The sequence below is a fragment of the Stegostoma tigrinum genome, chromosome 6 (genome assembly GCF_030684315.1).
Source record: "Stegostoma tigrinum isolate sSteTig4 chromosome 6, sSteTig4.hap1, whole genome shotgun sequence".
Classification (NCBI taxonomy): domain Eukaryota; kingdom Metazoa; phylum Chordata; class Chondrichthyes; order Orectolobiformes; family Stegostomatidae; genus Stegostoma; species Stegostoma tigrinum.
The window spans coordinates 33,524,429-33,549,309 of NC_081359.1; the positions used below are offsets into that span (position 1 = coordinate 33,524,429).

Below are 24,881 nucleotides of genomic sequence, written 5' to 3' on the forward strand. Positions count from 1 at the left end.
TCAATACAAAAACAGATGATCATCCCTTTTACAGCCTTGCATACTTACAATCATTTTATGCACCATGGTGCTACCAGTTTCTGCAGTCAAGAAAAAATACCATGATGCTTCAAGTTAAAAATTCAGGGTCTCCTAAAGTTTAAACAGCTGCAAAACGTTCAAGAAAAATTGAGATTGATAAATATTTAAACTACCCATAAATATGAGCATGTTCTTTGTACAGATGGGAATTCTGCTGTCATGGGGACTAAATAACTAAATCAGTCTTCAGATTAAACCAGTCATTTTAATGTTGAAAAATTTACCATTATAAATCTCTAAAATAATCCTATTAAATGTCTTCTAAGTGCCATCTTCATAGCTTGCTCTGTTTTATTATGTTACATAATGATGACTTGAACAGGTTACATCATATCACTGATGTAGCTTGAGCAACTGAGTGACATAAATTGGGCATGCTTATGTGTACTTTATATATTTATTCCCAAAATTTAAAAAAAAAATTCCATTGGCCATTTTAACTCCTATAGCACGGTACAAAACATAGTAACTGCTCTGAAATTTAGATGGAAATAGGCAATAGCAAATACAAAATAACACCAAAAAACATGGAGAAATTTGTAATATAAAATAAATAGTTACTAACCATGCACAAACAAATATGGTCTAAAACAAGATGAATTTGCAGCTTACACCTTATCTAAGCAATAATAGCACAAACTGCACAATTTATAATCACGGGAAAAATAAACAAGAGTTCAATACTGGATCCATGGCTTCATAGAATACAATTAGTACTCATGAATGGAGCATAGTAATAGCTATTTCCTCTAGCTATATGGTGTATCCCTGTGGCGTTGAGTTCATGCATGACATGCATCACTTGATTCTAATTAGACAGTTCTGTACAATACATTCATGCGTTCGTGCAACTTTACAACCATAAAACCTAAATGCTGAAATCTATTTCCCCTTTTTTGTATTTTTTTTACAATCTTCCATACCTCCAAACCGCAACAAATCATTTTGATTTTTTTATACAACTGATTAATTTGTCATTTACATTCGGAATATCAACATGAAAAGAGCAGTGAAAAGCACATTATTGTCTGTGCTTTCTTCAGAAATAAATGTATGTTTCACAGCAGGAGAAAAATTGTTAGTTCTAAGAGTTGTTTGTATTTTCTTAGTATGTCTACTTTCTATTTCTCATTAGAAAGCCGAGTTCAACATTCTGTTGCAGAATTTTAGCAGAAGCCTACAGCATCATTATTTACATCATGAGCTTAACCCTCAATGTCAAGACCTCATCTCCACATAATACGCTGTTTAAAATTATACACTATATTTTCAGCATTTGAAATTTAAGAAGCCTAGTCTGAAAGGGAATGTGTAACACAATCGTACACTCTGTGAGGTCCCTCTGCGTGGTAAGGCCCATTGTGCCAATAAGAATCACACACTGTTTGCAAGGAGTTAATTTCTGAAGCAGAAGAGTTGTTTTCCCGTTTTCTTGATCTCTTACGATTTCTCAAGATAAACACCAGCATGCCAACAACTGTAAAGGCAGACGTAACAAAGACAAGTAAAAGGCCAGGTACCAGTACTGAAATTGAAACTCTGCTAGTCTCCAAATAGGGATTCACGTGAGTCCCTGTCTCTGTTGATATGGTAATGTTACTTGATGAGGAAAATGTTAGATGAATTTTTGCGTACAACTCCGGGCACATCAGCTCATTGCTTATAGACTTTATATCTCTGTCCCAAAATTGCTCGGGAGATGCACATTTTAATTCGCTCACAACAACATCAGTGCCCATCCTCTCAACCCACTGCTTGAATGCTATGATGTTACATGAACAATCCCAAGGATTTCCATGAAGGTCGATTTGCACAACAGAAGTTAGCTGATCCAAAACACCAGTAACTGGGAGATACATAAAATAATTAGTGTGTAAACTTAGCTTGGAGAGGGAGACGGAAGAAAACACATCAACAGGCAAAGACTTCAAAAGATTGTTATGCAAAAACAATTCTCTCAGATTTGGCATTGAATTAAATGTGCCTGGTAGGATTAACTGAATTAAATTGAACTCCAAATTCAGATACTCTGTATTTTGCAGACCGGCAAACATATCAGGGATGAGAGTTTCCAAGTTATTGTTATCCAGGTACAGCCAACGTAAATCAGTGAGATTAAGGAAAGTGTTGTTTTCTATTAACTTTATGGCATTATTTCCCAAATCCAACAAAGTCAAACTGCTGTAATCCAGGAAATGACTTCTCCTAATGATTTCTATGTTATTCTGTCTTAGGAAGAGTTCCTGTGCTTTTACTGGTTTGGGCTGGAGGTCAGCCATATTCTCAAGCTTACTGCCCCTGCAGTTAACCTCAAGTCCTGATTCAGGATTATTGATAGAACAGCTACAGGCTGTGGGGCATCCAGCTAATAAAAGATGGCTATTGCTACTGTTTGGTACAACATTAGCGGAAGGTCTTGTCTTTTGTTGCCAATTTCCGCGTGGCTTCGACAGTCCTTTGTGCACAGATGCTGACGTTGGTGACCTCGGATGCTGAAAGGCAGGGGATGGAGGCAGTCCGGTAGTTCCTTGAGCAGGTGGAGCGGCAAGGCTTAGATCATTATCAATCTTCCAAGGACATAAATCGTACTCAGATGTTTCATTCAGGTCATTTCCTTGTAATCGCAAAGGTGCCTCACAAACTACTCTTCCGATCAGGGCTGAATGAGAGATGTGTTCTAGCCATTCTTGAAGGGAAAAATAATACAGATTGGAGATAATCCTCATATTTTGTTATAACAATCATTGTTAGCTGCTGCCAAATTTTAAAATGTATCTTGGCAAAATAATTGAGCAAAATATGAACATAAAGGTTCACATTCAACTCCAAAGCCATTTCCAACAATAATTAGTGCAACTTCATCCGGTGGAAAATTGCTTACGTAATATATTGGAGGCATTCCGAAACTGCACTATTTCATCCCCCCAGCCTAAAATTTCTACCAAATCCTAGAATGACAAGCAGCAAAAGAAACAAATCATGAAAATGAAACAATTGTTAAGGAGAATATCACAGGGGGAAAGAAAGTGGCTCAGAAAGCACCAGGCTCTGTGTGTGCTGCAGTGTTTGCCAAGTGTTATGGCGACCGAGGGTCATCCTCAAAGAAGTAACACAACTGAAACTCTTGCAGCCTGCGCTGGAGCCCATCAATTGACTGAGCCGCCTTTCAGCCTCTCAAAGCCATTCTGAATAGAAACTGTGTGGGTCAGTTAAGGCTGCATTGTTCTCAGCTGTGAACTCGCGTTCACTTCAGACTTGGCATAGACTGTCAGAAATTAATACCCGGCTCTAGCTGCCTGAAACCAAAGCAGGCAGGCGGACCGCTACGACTACTCACACCGTTTTACCCAACTCTGCCATCTAGTGTTAATATTAACTAATGAGCCCTTCAAACCCCCTCCTTCCAAAACCCCTTTGAATGGCAACACAGCCCTTCCACTCACCTTTAAGGGGCAGCAGATCACAAGTGCAGTCCCAGGGGTTATCCTCCAGCAGAATCTCCGCCACCCCGGGGATCAACTCCAAGATGCCATCGTAAGGCAGCGTCTTGAGCCGGTTGCCCCGCAGATCCAGGTGGGTGATGGGCACGTTCTGGAAGAGGTCCGGAGGCAGGGAACTCAGCAGGTTGTCGTTGAGGATCAGTACCTCCAGCTCGTTGAGGTCGCGGAAGGCGCCGGGGTCGATATCCCGCAGCAGGTTGAAGTCCGCCTGCAGGTACTCCATGTCGTCCAGCCCCAGGAAGGTGTGCCTGCGGAAGCCCTTGATCTTGTTGTTGTTGATGTGCAGCCGCTTGAGCAGCTGCAGCCCCAGGAAAGCCCCCGGGATGATGTCGTGCAGGCCGTTGTTTTCCAGGTGCAGGGTGACCGCGTTGTAGAAGTTGGCGAACTCGTTCGGGAAGAGTTTGGACAGCGAGTTGCGGTGCAGGAAGAGCTGGTAGAAGCGGGATGTGGGCGCGCTGTAGTGCTGCAGGTCGGAGATGCCTCTCCTCTCGCAGTCGATGTGCAGCACGCCTTCCACCTCGGTGCAGGAGCACATTTTCTCGCACAGGTCCGTGGTCGTGTTGCCCCAAACTAAAGCCACGATAATCTGCAGCCCCAGAAGCAGCGCCAGCCACATTTTCAGACAGCAATCTCCCATATCTCATGTCATGAACGATCTTAGCGGAGGGCGGGGGAAGAAGAGTTTCTGTTTGGGGATGGGGGGGGGTGCAATCGTCTTGACAAATAAAATCAAATAGGCGATATCACAGGTTCCCCCCCACGTCGTGCCACCGGAGTCCAGCGTGTCAGGGCCTGGACGGTTTGCCTGTCAGTGCAGGCAGAACAGAGCCATTCGAAGCCCCGCTAGTTTCCTAAAAGGAGTAATCATCGCAAAAAGCAACACCCCCCCTTCCCCCTTCAAACTCCACACACACACATACACACACACTAAAGCTTACAAATACTGAAGTAAGTGCACAATCAGGCGTTGCAATCCATGGCGATCAGGCTGCGAACCCCACTCCTCTGTTTGCTGGGCACCCGCTTCCCACCCGCCGTCCCACACGCACACAAAATAAAACATAAAACCCGGACTCTCTCTAGTTGCACTTGGTGCCTGGTCCAAGCTCCCAGTTGTCCTGCTGACCGGTGAGCACAATGTGCTGAAAGGCGAAATTCTGCAATCTCTGCATATTCCGTCCAGCTAGCCCTCTGTTCTCGTCTCTGTTTCTCTTTCTCTCTCTCTCACTTTTTTTTGCCCAGAGTGTGCTCAGCTCCTCTGACGATTCCAGTTTGGTCTCTCTTTCTCTCTTTGCCCCCACCTCACTTGGAAGAACAAACGCACACTGCCGAGAGCCCGGTGCCGCGGACACTAACCCCACACACACATACACGCACAAAATCTCGTCTTATCGATGCAAGTGGGAGGAGGGACCGAGAGAGAGCGAAAAAAAAATCAATTCACACTATCCAGCCAGATGTTACGGGCATGAATACCGTTACGCGTCCAACGCGAATGGCTTCACTTGGAAGTAGATTTTTCTTCCTCTCGCCAATTTATTTTTGCTCCACTCCACTCTGGTGTCGAGCTGCTTTTTGCCGAGATATATCACTCAAATCCCGGATACAATCAACTGAATGTCTGGAAAAGGGGGTAATTATATCTCTCGCAGTTTCTGTTTAATGCAGAAAACTCCATGGATTTTTCTGCTCCCCTCTGTCTCTCTCTCGGCACTTCTCAGCAATGGTCAGGATCAGAGTCAAGTGTTTTGACTCCAGAATTGCCAGGCAGAGCGAGTGTTCACAGAAGCACGTTCTGTTCTGTCCGCTTCTGTTACTGTGCGTATGTACATTGGGTTCAATGCATGCACGCAGTTTTATATTCCTTACGTATAACACTCGAGGCGTGTGTCATTCCTACAGAAACTAGACGCCTCCACGTTAAAATAAAGAGACTTGGGGGTTGGGGAGATGGTTACTACGTTGTTTTCGCAACTTTTCTTAAGTGGGAGGTGGGGGGAGAGAGAGCCTGCGTTGTAATTCAACCTTCTTCACTTTTTGGGGGGGAGGGGTTGTTAAACAATGTTAAATTTACAAAATCCCCCATCCCTCGGTCTTTGAGATATTAAAAGCGGCCGGTAAACGACAACTTTCGCGCCGAACAAACGCGGCAATTGTTTATTTCTTTTTATGCTTAAAACTGGCGGCCACAGCGGGGAGCAGGACCCATGCAGCTCACAGTTCTGCGGGATCCTGAACGTTCAGTCCCGTTGCTTTCCGAGAGAAAGAGAGAAAAATGCGGGTTGTTGGCGTTAGATCTTGCCTGGTAAAGTGGAGTACCTTCCTAACCCCCACCCTCGCCCTCAAAGCTACCTTCCTCACCAACGCATGTCTCCCCCGGAAACTGAATTTGCTGTTGTTTCTATCAGAGAAACAACTGCACTGGCCGAAAACAAATATAACTGGGAAACCGCGATGAACCAACTATTGGGACGTGAATCAGACCATCTGACAGCTTTCTATTCTGGTGCAAATTGGTGACGCGATGGGACGAGAAGGGAAAATAGTAATTAACTTCCCCCTCCTCCCCACCCCCCAGTCAAATTTGTTGAATGCTCTCCTTTTTTCTCTCTCTGTAGTAATCTACAGTTTGCTATTTCAAATCTTTGAGAGCCGAGGAAAAAGGAAACTGGTTCTTCAATGACAGTATTTTCTTTCTGTCATTGTCAGACCATATCAGCAGATCTGGAATTTTTATTTTAATATGAGAGTCATACAGACGGCCATGGACGATTCCGATTGCAGAATGCAAAACCTGCCAGCTGTAGAACGGCGAGATGAAATTTGATATCCAAACTGCGTCTTGTAGGATGTGCAGGTACTGACTTTAGAGGATTAAGTGGGGGAGGGTCTGTGCAGGAATGGAAGGGGCAGTGAAAGGAAAAATAAATGATATTATTTGCGGAAAATGTCTGCAGATGATATTTAATCAGAACGACTCACTGCAAAATGTATTAGCAGCAAACCAATCAAAATAGTTGGAGCTTTGACATTCCTCAGCGGTAAAAGTAAGCTGTCAGATATCGAATCGAATGATTATACTTTTATGAACACTTATAAAAATTTCCACGGAGTTTTCATTAAGAGAAAAATAAAGTCGGACTAATTAGCACAAAATAATAAACGTCTGCTTAAACAAAACACAAGTAAGCACTTGTCTTGCTATATCATTAATTTAAGTTACTGATATTCCTTTAACATTAGATCAACATATTGACAAATATAAGTAAATACTACCCAGCAGATTATTCATAGTTTTGCAGCCTATTACGATTTGGTAGACGATGCTTTGTCATTTTGATCTTACATTTGAGGTTTGTTACAAATCACGCAACATATTTCATAGATGTGGAGAAATTCTGATCTGTAATAAAATGCTAACGTAAGAATAGATTATAAAAGACATAGAGATGCTAGAACAGCCTACGCCATCCTGCTGCAGCTACTGCAAAGGCAACCTGAACCAAATGAAGATTGATGACAAACAAGGAAAGTTAATAATGAGGGTAGAGGCTGATACAGCACATGCAGTCTGCACAACAGCAATTCATACAGGACGAAAGCTGTCCTCTCTGCATTACTCAGCTCTTTGTATTTTATGCAAATAACCCAAACTAAACAAAAATTCAGAAAGCAATTCAAAACATTAATGTCTGTTGCACTAAAACCTAACTTACTGGTATAAATGCCAATTAAAATGTAGTTTGTTGCAAAAGTCATCATGCCTGATGTAAACGGTTTATTGAATTGGCTTTTGAAGTAGTCTGCTGAAATTAGCCATGACTGTGGTCGAGATTTAACTAATTTCAGAGCTGATGATTTATATGGCCAAAGGCAGCTAATGCTCAGCTTCAGTTTATTTTGTCACACAGTGCTCAGTTCAGTAAGCATTTGTGAGCTTAATTATGGCCAAACTACTTCAATTTGAACTGACAGAGATTCTAAAGAAGCCCTCAGCTGAACCAGTTTGGTAACAGCAATATTAGATTTAAAGCTGGACACTTACAATTTGATGCCTGATCTTTGCTGACATTTTTATTTAGAAGATCTGACAGTTGATAGAATGGAGGGAGAGAGAGATTGTTAAATGGAAAAAAGATACATTACTCTCCATATTTGCACAGTGCAGGATGCTTCCTGGTGGAAAGCCAAGTAGAACAGCATTGAGGATAGTATCATCTACCCTCGCAATGAAAGAGGATACTCAGGACGTGAAGGGAATTAATCAGGAAAAATGGAATGGAGCATTAAAGTAATTTTTATTAGCATAGTTGATATATGCTGTTATCTGGTTTCTATCTATTAAGACAAAATGTACCCTTTGGAATCTCACAGTTTTTGGGAAATCAGCACGAAGGTTGCTTCCCACAGAAGAAATAAGTGACAGGTGAACATGTGAGACATTTTAAAGAGAGTTCTGGGCTATATTTTTTGGTGGGTTAATTTATTTATTTGCCCCAAACTAGCCAATCCAGTGACGGTGACTCGCTCAAGGAATTTTAAGTACGGGTTATTTCCATTGCAAGTTGAGATTCCCCCAGTTTCTTTTTTAATCAGTTTAAAACAATGTCATGCTAGAACATGTCAAAATCAAATTCCGAAAAGAGCTGGTCTGTACCCAATCAAATGATTTACCATGGCTGCTAATTTTGTTTCTGTTGTTTCTGCTAATTGTACCCATTTGCAGATTTCTGAGATGGCATTAAAATATGTTTTAAAGGTTTCTGATGAAATTTTGTTTCTGAAGAAACTGACGACTGGACACCAAAGTAACTGGTAAGTACTTAAGTAAAGCTTATTAGATTAATTCTCAGCTAATTAAAATCAGGTTGCTCACAGATGGTTGACTTGACATTGATTAAAAAGGTTTATTTTTCATGATAATGCAATTTTCATCTGTACAAACAGAACTGCATCAGGTCACCACTTAAATATGTATTTAAATATTTTCAATGCATAGTTTTATTGAAAATGTCACATTCAAAATGCAGCCTAGTTATGCTGATTCATATATCTTACATCATATACCTGGTTCAAAATATACCTAACTATTTCATACATGAATCTCAATCAATTCCCTCAAATCTAATCCTTTTTTAAAATATTTCCAAATTATTTACTTGAACTCCAGCCTATGGCTAGTCTGTAGCACAAATAAGTCACCTGTTTTGGTGGTGGCGGAACGTATCAACATAGAGCATGCAGATTAAATACAGAAGCAGCAAATGAAAGCCCTCAGTTTAGTGACTCTGAAGCAGACATCCTGGTAACCTCAGGGGACACTTGGGGCTGGAGAGGCCTAAACTCTTCCTGTGCATCCAAAAGAAGCTCTTGGTCTCGGCTTTTATTTCTGCAAGGTTGTTCTAAAAGATTTCTAGTTAAATCTGCCATTGTGCCCAATACGTTAATGGGCACCTGATGCGCATATCTAAAGCAATTCAGGAATACTAAGAACTGCCAATGCTGGAGTCTGAGATTATAGCGTGGAGCTGGAGGGATACAGCAGGCCAGGCAGTGACAGAGGAGGAGGAACGCTGACGTTTTGGGTCGGGATTTCTGACAAAAGGCCTTGACCCGAAACATCAGCTTTCCTGTTCCTCGCATGCTGCCTGGCCTGCTGTGTTCCTCCAACTCCACACTGTGTTATCGAAAGAAATTCAGTGGCTTTTAGTTAGTGTCACTGACACCTGCTCAGAAGTGCTGGTTACAACTGGAAGCTCTGGGAAACCAGCCTGCTTGGGAGTTAAATGCATCATATTAATTGCTCAGCTGGTTTAACTGAGTTAAAACTGCCCTTTAGTGCAAGTGTACCACTCAAATAACCTGTTTACTGCCTTGTAAAGTTAAGATACTGCTGAATGAGTTGAATACACAGAGGCATATTTTCTTTGCCATCCAGACATCATCTTGGGGAGAATTACTGCAGCATACCCAGTGAGACGATATCAATCAAGTTTCTTGTTGAATGCACTAACTGCAGAAAACAATGATCGACACTTCTTAAGAAAGTTGCTAATTTAAGATTACCTTACACTATCAGTTATAAGTATTGAGAAATCAGAGTTAATGTTTCAGGTTGAGGGACCCTTCCGCAGGACACTGGACCCGAAACATTAATTCTGACTTCTGTCCATGGATGCTGCCAGATCTGCTCTGCTTTTGCAGCAATTTCAGTTTTTGTTTCTGATCTCCAGCATTTGCAGTTCTTTCGGTTTTCATTTACTATCAGTTATCAGATTTCTAGAATTGCAGAAAGTGTTACTTGTTAATTTGCTTCCTGTTTGCTACTTGTCCATGCTGAGCCCTCTCACTACCCTATTATTGCTGAACACATATAACCATTCTTCAGCGAAGCAAGTTGTTACATACAACAGAAAGACTTGGGAAACTGATGATTTCAAGAAGCTTTACACATATAGGAATTGTAACACAACCTAACTACATAATAGTCAATGGCTAAATGATACTATGGTAATGGCTTGTTGATACTCAGGATGGGCTGCAGTTTGAGCATGTCTCTGCTTGTGTGACATCCAAGGGCTACTTCAATGACAAGCTGAGACAAAATATAAATGAAAGGAACCAAATATTGGGATAGTTCAGGTATTATAGATGTAACCAGACCAGACCCCCTCCACTGACACCTTCATCCGCTGAGCCGAACCCGTCCTCACCCTCAACAACTTCTCTTTCAATTCCTCCCACTTCCTACAGACAAAGGGGGTGGCCATGGGTACCCACATGGGTCCAAGCTATGCCTGCCTCTTTGTAGGTTATGTGGAACAATCCCTCTTCCGTAACTACACTGGCCTTAAACCCCACCTCTTCCTTCGTTACATTGATGACTGTATTGGCGCAGCCTCATGCTCCCATGAGGAGCTCGAACAGTTCATCCACTTCACCAACACCTTCCACCCCAACCTTAAGTTCACCTGGACCATCTCTGTCGCCATCTCGAGCAACCACCTCGAAACCGATATCCATTTCAATCCCACCAGCTATATAAAGCTACCTAGAATACACCTCCTCCCACCCACCTTCCTGCAAAAATGCCATCCCCTATTTCCAATACCTTTGCCTCTGCTGCATCTGCTCCCAGAATGAGACATTTCACTCCCATACACTTCAGATGTCCTCGTTTTTCAAGGGCCGCAACTTCTCCCCGATAGTGGTCGAGAATGCCCTCGACCGTGTCTCCCGCATTTCCCACAGCTCACCCTTCACACCCCGTCCCTGCAATAATAACCAAAAAAAATCTTCCTCATCCTCACGTACCACCCCACCAACTTCTGGATCCAACGCATCATCCTCTGATGCTTGTGCCATCTGCAATCTGACCCCACCACCAAAGACATTTTTTCCTCCCCACCCTTGTCTGCTTTCCTGAGGGACCACTCTCTCCATGACTCCCTTGTCTGCTCCACACTCCCCTCCAGTCCCACCACACACCTCCTCCCTCACTCCCCATCCCAGGCCCCAAGAAGACTTACCACATCAAGCAGATGTTCACCTACACATCCGCTGTACATGTAGCCTCCACTACATCGGAGAAACCAAGCAGAGGCTTGGGGACCGCTTTGCAGAACACCTATGCTCAGCTCACAATAAACAACTGCACCTCCCAGTCGTGAACCATTTCAACTCCCCCTCCCATTCCTCAGATGATATGTCCATCCTCGGTCTCCTGCAGTGCCATAATGATGCCACCCGAAGGTTGCAGGAACAGTAACTCATATTCCACTTGGGAACACTGCCGCCCAATGGTATCAATGTGGATTTCGCAAGCTTCAAAATCTCCCCTCCCTCTACCACATCCCAAAATCAGCCCAGCTCGCCCCCGCTTTCCTAACCTGTTCTTACCCTCACCTGTCCCCTCTTCCGACCTCAAGCTACACCCCCATTTCCTACCTACTAACCTCATCCCGCCCCCTTGACCTGCCCATCCTCCCTGGACTGACCTATCTCCTCCCTACCTCCTCACCTACATTCACCTTTACTGGTTCCATCCCCGCCTCTTACTTGTCTGCCTCCTCTCCACCTATCTTCTCCTCTATCCATCTTCAATCCCCCTCCCCCTCTCTCCCTATTTATTTCAGAACCCCCCTCCCCTCCCCCATTTCTGATAAAAGGTCTAGGCCTGAAACGTCAGCCTTCCTGCTCCTATGATACTGTTTGGACTGCTGTGTTCATCCAGCTCTACACCTTGTTATCTCAGACTCTTCAGCATCTGCAGTTCCTATTATCTCTTATAAATGTTGCACTTCTGTTGAAAGTGATCACATCCCTGCATTGAAAGACATATACAGAATAGGACAAGATCAGATGCCTATGTTGGCTCTCCCCTGTTTATTGCATGCAGTATTATGCTATGCAAATTCTGCACCATGTGCCTTGAGGCTACCATTCTGATGATCCTCCCTTTTCTGTTGTTGTAGGATTGGTGCACTCTGCACACATTGATAGCTGTTCAAAACTGGACAGCATGATACAATAGCCTACATCTACAAGTTATTGTGATAGCAATACAATATGGACTGTTGTTTTTCTTGTACCGTGATCTATTTTAATACTGGGCACTTCCATGGATTGAAATCAGTTTTAAAAGAACACGTGGATTTAAAATAGCCACAACAATCAACAGACCATGGAACTTATCCAAACATCATATTATCATTACCAATGGTGGTCCCTCGCAAATGAAGATGGCTCCCTCCCAATGTCAGGATGAGTCTGTAGGTGGCTGTACAGACCAATGTTGCTACCACAGACTCTGTTATACTTAGGGAAGAAAGTGTTTGCAGGAAGGAATTGGTGTGATGTTTGGTGTGGCAGCACGTTCCTTTTATTGTTTTCACCTGGGTTCTGCTTTCGCCTTTATCGAGGTGCTCAATGCCTTCCCAGATGCTCCTCCTCCACTTTGGATTGTCTCCATCTACTGATTCCCAGGTGTCTGCGGCAATGTCACATTTCACCAGCGAAGCCTTGAGCATATCACTGAAGTGCTTCCTCTGCCCACCTGTCATTGCCTGGAATAGAGCACCTGCTTGGAGAGTCTAATGTCAGTCATGCAAACGATGTGTCCAAACCATCATAGCTGATCAACAATGGTCAGTGCCTTGATGCTGAAGATGTTGGCCTGGTTGAGGACACTGGTGTTGCTTTATAGAACCAACATGGAAAAACCAAAATCATCTAAAGTGAAATTAACCTTTCATTGAAAGACATTGAAACTAATCCAGCCAGTAAGTGTGAAATGGCCCTCATCTCCTGTGTTGATGTTACACTTGTATTTTACATATTGAAGACGAGGGACATCAAGTTTAGAAACAACAAACTCAGACAAATACACAAGTCAACTTGCATTTCATGGACCAGCTTTTGGCAGAGCAGATGGATGTTTGGTTGCTACTGGAAGCAGCTGAAGCAAAGTCATGCAAAAAGGAAATATGTATTGGCTGAGGAAAAGTTGCAATTTGCTGCCTGCATAGCAAGAGGGATACCATCAATGACACTTAATTCATGAAAACTGTCAAGAAACCATGAAGTCAGCTAGCTCTGCCATCTGTTCCTTTTATGCAGTGGACAAGCAGAAGGAAGTGCTAGATTTAATTGTGTTTCATGATTTGTCAGTCAATATATGTGTGGGCAACACATTAGCTAATTCTACAGATAATCAAAGATCCCTATACTGGTTGAAAGAAAATTGATTCACAATTGTTGAATGTGGTGATGACTTTCTTTGACTCTGCTGGAGGTTGACTACTCTTCCTTGCAAGAGATGGCATAGTTTAGCAAATGACTTGTTGTTTACCTATAGTCTGTCATATTATTGGCAAGTAAGTACATGGTTGCTGGCAGAATGGTGGATACAAAAGAGTATTCAAGCACAAAAGCCTGCTGATCTTTCATGCATCTTCCTTTAAGCTAGTAAGTGTTAGCCAACAAAATGCTTGTGATTGGGGCCCTTTAAAAGTGACTACAGTCATTAATATGGAATTACCCTGCTAACCAGCATGGTTCAGGGCTTCCTGTTGATAGATGGGCTATTACTCATTGATCTGGAGGTTAAGTTTGAATTGCAAGAGCCCTTTCAATGCCGTATTCTGTTGTTGATCTTTGGTATAAATAGCAGGTGGTGGGTTTCCAGGAATTTTGCAAATGATATTTATCTGCTTGTAATATTCCAAAAAGACATTCTAATATCACAAAATAAAGACAAGATTACAAAATATAATAAATAAATAATTTTTAAAAACATGTTGCTTTAAAAATCCAAAAAAAATGATTGGATAATAAATAATTCAATATACATTTTGCCCTTTCAGAATTTATTTCTACAGGAGCTTCTTTTCAGATCTAAGCTGCTCAAATGCACTATGCAATTCTATTGCAATCAATGCAAAGTATTCACACTTGGATCTCTATACATTACGGTTTACTTAATTAACGAAACAAATTCTTTCATGCGGTATTGGTATGAAGAACCAACAAAAATTGCATCTAGTGGGATTTCACTGGGAAAGAGGCAGGAATGTGCAGCGCTGAATTCTTGATCAATACCGAAACAAATTTTACCAACAGGACTGAAAAGGCTACCTGGAAAATTCATCTTCTGTTACATAATGTTCTTCACCTAAGCATATGCATACCAGATGGAGGTTGTATAATAGAATGGAAACCATTGTAAATTTGATCTATTCGTGTAGTGTTAGATACCATCATAATATCCTGTATTTATCAAAGGCAATTCATCCTATCTGTTTTCCAGTATAACATTCAAATAGAGTTCATGATCATTGCTTCTGTTAAACATCACTGCAGTGATTAAATAGTTCATCATAAGTAAAATGTAATAATAAAATCAAATCAGTAGCTTTCTAATTGCAGCACTGGACAATGTGCAGTAAAGTAACAGCAGTTACTTTTTCCTTACTGATTTTGTTGTAATATTCATGTTTCCAGGGTGAGTTATGTCAATTCATAGCTGGATTCCAGCTTACAATGCTTTGTAGAGACCCAGCGTGACACTTTGCAGGAGGAGAAAACTAGCCCTTTTCTCGTTCATTCTTGTCTTGATTTGTTTCTGTGTTGTGATCCTCAGAGACCAATTATGGAACAGCATTGATAAAGCATGTGGTGCTGTGTCCACAGCCCTGGCCACATGGTGCCCCCTGGTGCTGCCTTTGGAAAGTAATGGGCTGTTTGGCTTGGAGCATTGTCTGGAATAAAAAAGCAATGATTCATCCTACACTAGAAAAGTGAACCATACACAAATCTTGAATCTACAAAACAGTGGCACTGTGTACATTTTCTAACAGAATAAAAACCACAACAAAGCTTGCTTGGGCAGATTGGCAAGTAGGTAAGAAACTCATAAAACTGGGGCAATACCATGGTTGGCATGCCTACAGTCAACCAACCTATCCCACTGCAATTTTACTGATGGATAATTAACGGCTGTTTAAGGGCCTCTTACCTTTGCTGCAAGACTTTTTTCAACAGTGGTGTGAAATATCCAATGGGCCATGAAATTGTTGTCTCCATAGTCCTAGCAATCATCTTCACACCTCTCCCATTCGCCTACCCACAACATCTTTATTGCCTTCTACAAGTGAGTTGCCTGTCCTGCTGAGACAAGCAAATTGACAATCATACTTCCCAACCATACTCGACCTTTTGTATGACAGGGCATTGCAGAACATGCTTGAAGTGCCAATTAGGCTCAAATTCAATCCTGACAGCTCCTGTTGCTCGTTAGGTTTATTTATTGGCTACAGAGCTAAGCCCATACAAACTTCGACTTTTATTATGGCTGTGAAACCAATGTCAAATATTTTTAAGTTTGTTTTGCCCAGAACCTAACAGTAACCATATTTGACGAATGTGTACACACTCGGTCTCCTATGTAATGAAGCTATAGGTTCATTAGCTTGGTTCATCCAGCTCTACACCTTAGCATCTCATAGGTAATAGTTTCTTCTTGGCTTGGATTCTCTGCACACTGGATCTTCTCACTCTATGCTGCTTCACAGTAAACCAAAAATGGAGATTCAACTCTTCCCTGGAGATAGAGAGGATTAATTGGAGGAAGAATCCTTTGGCTGCTGTTGAAAACATCTTAGTGACTGGTTATGCAGCAAGAATAGCAGAAGATTAGGAACCTGTTCCTGCTCAATCATTCAGCTATGGCACATTGTTATCATTGAAAAATTTAAATACAAAACCTCACGTTGCCTGTGTATCTCATGGTGGATTAATGATCAAATACCAGGATGGCTTGTTGCCTCCCTGGTGCCAGGATCAAGGATGTCTCTGAGTGGTTGGTTGAAATTCTTAAGGGGGAGGGTGAGCAGCCAGAGATCGTGGTGCATATTGGTACCAATGACGTAGGTAGAAAGATGGATGAGGTCCTGTGGAGTGAGTACAGGGAGTTAAGAAAGAGGCTGAAGAGCAGAACCACAAGGATAGTAATTTCTGGGTTACTACCAGCGCCATGCTCTGGGGAGGCAAGGAATAGAAAGGCAGGCCAGGTGAATGCATGGCTTTGGAGCTGGTACAGCGAGCAGGGTTTCACGTTCTTGGATCATTGGGACCTCTTCTGGGGCAGGGGTGACCTGTACAAGAGGGTTTGGTTTGCACCTAAACTGGAGGGGAACTAATATCTTCACAGGAAGGTTTGCTAGTGCTACTCGGGAGGGTTTAATCTAGAGTGGCAGAAGACTGGGAACCAGAGCAGCAGGTCAGCATGTAGAGGAATTGAGGGGAAGGTAGATGTTAAGTCCAGTAAATCAGAAAAAAAAACAGGCAAATGAATACGATGGTTTGATGGGTTGAAGTGTGTTTATTTCAACACAAGGAGTAATGTAAGTTAGGTAAATGAGCTTACAGCCTGGATCAGTATATGGGACTATGATATTTCTTTTGTCTTTATTCATTCACAGATGAGAGCATCGCTGGCTAAGCAGCAATTATTGCCCATCCCTAATTGCCCAGAAGGCAGTTAAGAGTCAACCACATTGCTTCTGGTCTGGAGTCACTTAAGCCAGAACAGGTAAGGATGGCAGAGATAACAAAGTGTGGAGCTGAATGAACACAGCAGGACAAGCAGAGCTCAACCGCCCAAAGAGGATCCCCCTGGTTCTCACACACCGCCCCCACCAACCTCTGGATACAACGCATCATCCTCCGACACTTCCGCCATCTACAATCCGATCCCATCACCCAAGACATTTTTCCATCCCCACCCTTGTCTGCTTTCCTGAGGGACCACTCTCTCCATGACTCCCTTGTCTGCTCCACACTCCCCTCCAGCCCAACCACACACCTCCTCCCTCACCCCTATCCCAGGCCCCAAGATGACTTTCCATATTAAGCAGAGGTTCACCTGCACATCTGCCAATGTGGTACACTGTATCCATTGTACCCGGTGTGGCTTCCTCTACATTGAGAAAAACAAGCGGAGGCTTGGGGACCGCTTTGCAGAACACCTCTGCTTGGTTCGCAATAAACAACTGCACCTCCCAGTCGCGAACCATTTCAACTCCCCCTCCCATTCTTTATATGACATGTCCATCATGGGCCTCGTGCAGTGCCACAATGATGCCACCCGAAGGTTGCAGGAACAGCAACTCATATTCCGCTTGGGAACCCTGCAGCCGAATGGTAGCAATGTGGACTTCACCAGCTTCAAAATCTCCCCGTCCCCCACTGCATCCCAAAACCAGCCCAGTTCGTCCCCTCCCCCCACTGCACCACACAACCAGCCCAGCTTGTCCCCTCCCCCCACTGCATCCCAAAACCAGCCCAGCCTGTCTCTGCCTCCCTAACCTGTTCTTCCTCTCACCCATCCCTTCCTCCCACCCAAGCCGCACCTCCATTTCCTACCTACTAACCTCATCCCACCTCCTTGACCTGTCCGTCTTCCCTGGACTGACCTATCCCCTCCCTACCTCCCCACCAATACTCTCCTCTCCACCTATCTTCTTTTCTCTCCACCTCCCCCTCTCTCGCTATTTATTCCAGAACCCTCACCCCATCCCCCTCTCTGATGAAGGGCCTAGGCCCTAAACGTCAGCTTTTGTGCTCCTGAGATGCTGCTTGGCCTACTCTGTTCATCCAGCTTCACACTTTATTATCTTGGATTCTCCAGCATCCGCAGTTCCCATTATCACAAATAACTGTAGTAAGTTTCACCAAGGGCACAACTGCACTGTGGCTGCCGCATGAAGGAGAACATTTTAAATTGGTATGCAACTGCTCTGTTTTGTGGCAATCTTCTTCCAGCTCCTCTGTTGGGGACTTAACCCCCTTGTTGGGCTTTTGTTTGGTAGCACTTGCAAGGAAACCAAGCACCATCTGCTCTTCACTATCTCATCGGTGAGCCTTGCTTCCCTCAAAGTAATTAGTGAAGCAGATGGATAGTTACAACAATCAGCAATGGCCATCATTTGATTCTTAATTCCAAATATTTATTGAATTCAAATTCCAATATCTGCTGTCGTGGGATACAAACCCAGATCCCCAGACATTATCTGGGTCTCTGGATTAATGGTCCAGCGATTGTGGCCATTACAGAGATGGACAGGACTGGCTGCTCAACATTCCAGGGTTTTGTTATTTTAGACGAGATAGAGAGGAAGGTAAAGAGGTGGAGGAGTTGCATTACTAATCAGAGAGATGTTACATCTGTACTCAGAAAGGACATACTGGAGGGTTTATCCACTGAGGCAATAAGATGGGTGCAATTACACTGATAGGCTTATTCTATAGGTCCCCCAAATGCCACTGAGATATTGAGTAGGAAATATGCAGACGGATTATGGAACAGTCCAATAAAATCAAAGTTATCATCGAAGATGACTTGATTGCACCTTGCATTGGCTAATGAGCCTGGCCAGGTGACTGACCATTCAGTGGGAGGGCATTTTGGAAACTGATCACAACTCCTTAAGTTTTAAGATAGCTTTGAACAAGGATAAGTCAGGACCTTGCAGGGAGGTTCTAAGCTGGGGCGGGCAGGGGGAGCGCAAATTACATCTGTCTTAGACAGGTACTTGGTAGTGTTAATTGGGAGGACCCGTCATCAGGCACGTCCATATTTTACATGTGGGAACTGTTTAAAGGTCTGCCGGGGAGAGTTCAAGACCAGCATGTTCCTTTAAGGAGGAAGAACAAGGATGACAAGGTAAGGGACCCTTGAATAATGAAGGAGGTTGAGAATTTAGCCAAAGGGAAAAGAAGAAGCATACGTAAGGTTTACGAACCTAAACTTAGACAGGGCCTATGAGGTATATAAGGAAAGCAGAGAAGTACTCAAGCAGGGAATTAGAAGAGCAAGAAAGGGCCATAAAATGACCTTGGTAAGTAGGGTTAAAGAGAATTCCAAGGCATTCTATAGATACATTGAAAACAAGAGGATTACTAGGGAGAAGATGGAATCACTCAAAGGTGAAGGAGGAAGCTTGTGCTTGGAGGCAGAAAATGTAGGCAAGATGTTAAGTAAGTACTTTGTCTTAGTATTCACCTGGGAAAAGGATATGGAGGATAGATTTGGGTGGTCCATGCAAATATGCTAGGGCATTATTAGATCAAGAAAGAAGTGGCGTTGAATTGCTTGAAGAACATTAAGGTGGATAAGTCCTCAGGGCCTGATGGTATCTACCCTGGTTATTGAAAGAGGCAAGAGAGGAGATTGCCTTGATCAAAATCTTTCTTTGTATCCTCACAAACCACTGGAGAGGCCCTGGAGAACTGGTGAGTAGCTAATGTTGTTCCTCTGTTTAAGAAGGGAACTAGGGGTAATCCAGGAACTATAAACTGGTGAGTCTCATGTCAGTGGTTGGGAAGCTATTGGAGAGAATTCCTATGTATGGGATTTACGCACATTTAGAAGAGCACAGTCTAATTGGGGCCAGTCAGCATAGGTTTATTAATGGCAGGCCATTTCTTACTAACTTGATTGAATTTTTCAAGGAGGTGATGAAGGTAATCGATGAGGTTTGAGCAGTGGATAGTGTTGACATATATTTTAGTAAGGCTTTCAATAAGGTCCCTCATGGTAGGCTAATCCAGAACATTAAGATGCATGGGATCAAGGTGACTTGGCCACATGGTTTCACAATTGGCTTGTGAAGAGAGAGTAGTGGTGAAAGGGTGTTTTTCACGCTAGAAGTCCATGACTATTTATGTTCCACAGGGAACCATACTGGGACCTCTGTGGTCTGTGAGATGTGCATATGACTTTGATGAAGATGTAGGTGGGTGGGTTAGGAAGTTTGTAGATGATACAAAGATCGGTGGAGTTATGGATAGCATAGAAGGTTGTCAAAGGATACAGCAGGATACAGATCAGTTGCAGATATGGGTAGAGAAATGGCAGGTGGAGTTTAATCCGGGTAAGTGTGAGGTGCTGCATTTTGGGAGATCAAATGTTAAAATGTACAGTTAGAAGCAGGAATCTGAACAGCATTGATGTATAGAGGGATCTTAGCATTCAAGTCCATAGCTTGTTGAAAATGGTCACACAAATAGACAACGTGGTGAAGAAGATGGATGGCGTGCTTGCTTTCATTGGTCGGGGAATTGAGTACAATTGTCAAGATGTCATGTTGCAGCTTTATAAGACTTTGTTTAGCCAACTTTTAGAGTATTGTGTTCAGTTCTGGTTGCCACATTACTGGAAGGAGGTAGAGGCTTTGGAGAGAGTGCAGAAGAGGTTTACCAGGATGTTGCCTGAATTAGAGGGTATGAACTCTAAGGAGAGGTGAGAAAAACTTGGGTTGTCTTCTCTTGAGTGATGAAGGCTTGAGGGGAGACTTGATAGAAGCCTATAAAATTATGAGAAGCATAGTTAGGGTTAATGGACAGAACCTGCTTCCCAGAGTTGAAATGTCTAATACTAGGGGACATGCATTTACGTTGACGGGGGAAAGTTCAATGGAGACGTGAGGGGCTAGTTTTTTACACAGAGATTGATAGGAGCCTGGAACATACTGGCAGGTGTGATGTTGGAGGCAGATACGATATGGGCATTTCGGGGACTTTTAAGTAAGCACGAGTACGCGTGGAATGGAGGGATATGGATCAAGGGCAGGCAGAAGGGATTAGTTTCAATTGGCGTCATTTTCAACACAATATTGTGGGCCATAGGGCCTGTTCCTGAGCTGTAGAGTTCCATGTTGATGTACTACCATACTAAATGGCCCTGTGTATTGAATCTTTTGGATGTGGGAATTTTGAGCTCCCCATCTTTACTTCAAAGTGCTGCTGGAAACAAAAATGCTTTGAAAGACTTAAAAGTTTTGAGTAAATCCAGCTATGACAACACCTAAATCCATCCAGACCATGCCATTATCCTTTCAGGTAAAGGACTGGATTGCTGTAATTTTCAGGAAAAGGAATTTTATGTGCCCAAATAAATTACATCACACATTGGTCCAGCTGATACTGGTTTGTACATCTGCATGCACGAGAACCACCTAGAGTCATTAGGATATATCACGATGACAGTATGTGACCATGCTATAACTGATTTTGGATGCAGCCAAAGACAAACCTCGTAATGTTCACCCATGTTGTCCCTAACCTGAGCAAAAACAATGCTCAATGAATGGAACAAAAGCAAAGATGTTTCAGTAAATGTATTGCATATTGTACCAAAGTGCAATATCTGTTTATCTTTTGTATTTCCTGTGTTGTGTGCTCACTCTGTAAGTGCATTCTTGCAATTACTCTCGCTTTTCAACCTTTCCAGCAAATGGAAGTTGACTTGAACAACTATGGACTTCAGATTGTTGAAATAAACTGAACAACGATCTCTACATTGATATAAACTGATAGTAGGACAAAGAAGATTTGAAATGTTACAGGAACCGATTCCATGCCTTACAGTGAGGTATGAGAAGAAACAGTGTGAAACTTGGACAGGATTACACAAGCAAATAGCACAATATTTTGTGTAATACTTACTCTAGTGGCGATCGACAGTTCCTTGTGGCACTGTATGTTTGTATGAAAACTTTAGATAATTTTAATGATAATAACAGGGCACTAATGCGAGTAGCTGTGCCATGATGATGTCAGATCACATGGGAATGTAGCCCAAGTGTGTACAGTTCCAGAGATGTCCCTCTGTAACCATCTCCTACATACAGTATATATACTTAACAGAAGTTGGCATTGTACCCTGTGCTGGCAATGGATTGCCAGCGATCAACAGCGCAGACAGGTTCATGCTGTACCAACCACTTGTATTTATGTCACAACTTTAATGTAGAAAGACATTGAAAGAGACTTTATTTTCTCTGACTGATTATGTGATCCTAACTGTCGGTCTTGCTGCAGTTCCAATATCAGCAGCCGTGAAAGTAATGTGGAAGCATAGGCTGTCATCATATACTGTCATTGGGTGCTGCACTTGGTTGCTGAACAGGTGGCAAGGACCCTCAGCTGTTTCTTCACAGCACAGCCCATTGTATCTTCCTAGTTTGAAGGCCAACAGCGGGCCTTTCTCCAAAACGAAGTCCCCAAAATTGAAAATCCCACCTAGCAGGAGCTGCCAGTTTGTCAGAGGCAGGCACACATGACAGCACTACTGCAAAGATCATGGCTCATGATAACCGGGACCATGAGGGCCAAATTGTCAGGAGTACATTTTATGGATGTGACAGGGAGTGGGGTTTAGCATTTGGATGCCACCAGCAGAGGTCAAACTGATACCTCAGAAACAAGGCCATGACAGTGTGCTTTCAGCAGCTGAGCCTTATGCTATATTCCAGCCCTTGATTGTTGGTAGATTGTGGCGTCTCCACAATGCACACAGCAGAGAACCTGCCTGCGTTGGTTTACCAGTCAACCGAGACAATACTTTGGCCATATGACCTGCCGAGCCTGTTTCACTTTATAATATGATCACGGCCAAATATCCAACTTGCCTTCCTGTTTCTGCCTTCTCCCCAAATTCTTATTGATCACTTAAGCCCTGAGAAGTATGTCTAATTGCTTCTCGTGTTTCAACAGCATTCAATAATGGATAAATGTTGAGCAGAACACCTTGAGAAATTTCTTGCTATTCCTAGAAAAAAAAACACCAGATTTTCTTTTCAAAGATAATACGGTGTGAAGCTGGATGAACACAGCAGGCCAAGCAGCATCAGAGGAGCAGAAAAGTTTGACATTTCGGGTCGAGACCCTTCTTCAGAAAATGATTTTTTTTCCATGTTTGCTTAAAGATGCAGAGAGAATTAGCACTTCATATCTTGGTTGTAAGATAATGATCAGAACCTTCCACTCTGGAGTGAGCAGGCCTGGGGATGTGAGATGGCAACTTATTTGGGCAGGAGCCCAGAACCACACTGGGTCCAATTTCAACTTTCTGGCTCAGCTACCAGTTGAGGAATTTATGTGCTCAATTAAAGCCACAAAGGACTGTTCCCACTTATGTTACAAGTATATTAGCTCCAGGCAGGACCAGTAAGCGGTCGCCCATGCAACTGGTAAATCAATCTGTCAGTTGGGTTCATGAGGGAGGGGTTGTGGGTGCCAGAAGTCCCTCATCTGCATTAACTTGTGGATAGTCCAGGAACTGAACATGTAGCAGAGTCTTTGATCAACTAAGGGGAAACTATCTCTGTGGATAACCAGATTCCTATTGTGGTGTGTATGACTATAACCTTTTGTTGTCTATGTATTTGGTAGTTCCGCACCTGCATGCTGATCATGCATCATCTTCATCCTTGCTTTTTTTTCTAAGATGTGTCCCCTATATCTTGGAGAATTTGGACATGTGATGGCTTAGCAAGGTTCTCCTGGCTTGCCTTCGAAATGTGATCTCTATCAGTGTATCTTGTATCTAGAAGTATAGATCAGAGAATCCCTACAATGTGGAAGCAGGTCTTTCAGCCCATTGAATCCACACTGACCCTCCAAAGAGCGTCCCACCCAGACCCACCACTTACCCTATACCTGTAACCTTGCATTTCCCATGGCTAATCCACCTAATCTGCGCATTTTGGACTATGGGAAGAAACCAGAGCACCTGAAGGAAACCTATACAGACACAGGGAGAATGTATAAACTCCACACAGTACAGTGCTTAGGTGTCATGTTGCAACATGAAAATTTCCTGTTTTTGTTCTTCTGTTCAGGATTAATGATTTTTGGTGTGAAACATTCTCTTGGCAAGACTTTGAGATTTGGTGTAATGTGATCATGTGATTCATGTCCCATTTGGTCTTCATATTCCTAAAAGGTGTGCCTGTACACAATTGCCCATTATCAGCATAACTTCTTCAGATGCAAAGAACAAGCTGAACATGGCACTCAATATGTCTGTCATGGATAAGCTTGAAGTGTCCTTTCCTTGTTTAACAGTCAGGAAGTTGGAGAAATAATTGGTATCTAAGGTAAAGTCACCTTCATTCATGCAAATAGATCTGCAGCAATCTTGGACCCATAAATGAATGGAATCTCATGCAGTTGTAATTTTCTTTAAGTTATTGTGACTGTTAGCGCTGACATATCTCACATATCCTCATTAATTTTTCAATCTCACTATTAATCCCTGGCCAATGGATCATATCATGAATGAGTCAATTCTCTGTTCTTTGCCCTTTAGTCCATAGTATGATTAAGACAATATATCCACGTGGAGAATGTCAGGTCCAAATACTGATTTTCCTTTGAAAATTATTTCTCTCAAAATACCAAACTCGCCCATGCAGAGCCATGACTGCCTCCTTGTTTATTGCAGCAGGCCACCCTTTTATGATTACATTTAATCGTGTGGCTGGTTCTCTGTTTCTGACTGAAGTTGGTCACATTTATGATGGCCAACATGCAGTAGACTGATTTTGAACCTGCCTGGGCACAATTGTTATAAACCTTGAAATGACTCAAGTTCTTGGTTTCTTATGGTGCAACTGACAATATGATGATTCTTCAGAAAGTCATAGTGTTAAGGTCCATACACCCTGGTAGTCCTGCCGGTTCTGGTTCAGTCATGTTGACTGCAGAAACATTTATGGCTTCAATGGAGACTTCCTATAACTATGTTGTATTTTTAATGAGCCATTGCAATTGATGGGTAACACATTGTATGCAGTTACGTTTGTGATAACCAGATTACACTAGCTTCTGTGTCAACCATGTTTTTAATTACTTGTGGCAAAATGCACTAGTTGCCCGATTTTGTCCACATGTTCTGTTCACAATGTGAAAAGCTAGTTTAAACTCTGATTGGAAGTTGTTCCTCTCTGGATCTTA

At 42.8% G+C, this 24,881-nt stretch overlaps 1 protein-coding gene and 1 long non-coding RNA gene across 3 annotated transcripts in view; one reads left to right on the forward strand and one right to left on the reverse strand.

Moving 5' to 3' along the window:
• Window positions 1-266: 266 nt before the first annotated feature.
• Window positions 267-5,699, reverse strand: LOC125453341 (SLIT and NTRK-like protein 1). Its single transcript, XM_048532778.2, has 2 exons — window positions 3,525-5,699; window positions 267-2,767 (listed from the first exon to the last, which is right to left on the reverse strand). Exons 1-2 carry the CDS (start codon window positions 4,216-4,218, stop codon window positions 1,374-1,376), a joined length of 2,088 nt encoding a protein of 695 aa, XP_048388735.1. The 5' UTR covers window positions 4,219-5,699; the 3' UTR covers window positions 267-1,373.
• LOC125453343 (uncharacterized) overlaps window positions 4,775-24,881 on the forward strand; it is a 34,285-nt gene continuing 14,178 nt past the window's right edge. Inside the window, exons 1-4 of one of the 2 annotated variants that reach the window (XR_007247753.2) lie at window positions 4,775-5,214; window positions 6,291-6,438; window positions 8,308-8,396; window positions 16,562-16,671. This is a non-coding gene — a long non-coding RNA (uncharacterized LOC125453343). The remainder of the gene's footprint in view (window positions 5,215-6,290; window positions 6,439-8,307; window positions 8,397-16,561; window positions 16,672-24,881) is intronic. The other variant, XR_007247752.2, reaches the window with a different exon arrangement.

Coding starts and splice junctions, on each gene's coding strand:
- LOC125453341 (XM_048532778.2), bottom strand. CDS start 4,218: ATGGGAGATTGCTGTCTGAAAATGTGGCTGGCGCTGCTTCTGGGGCTG. Junction 2,768..3,524: donor TGATCTGCTGCCCCTTAAAG/GTGAGTGGAAGG, acceptor TTTCCCTTCAAG/AATGGCTAGAACACATCTCT.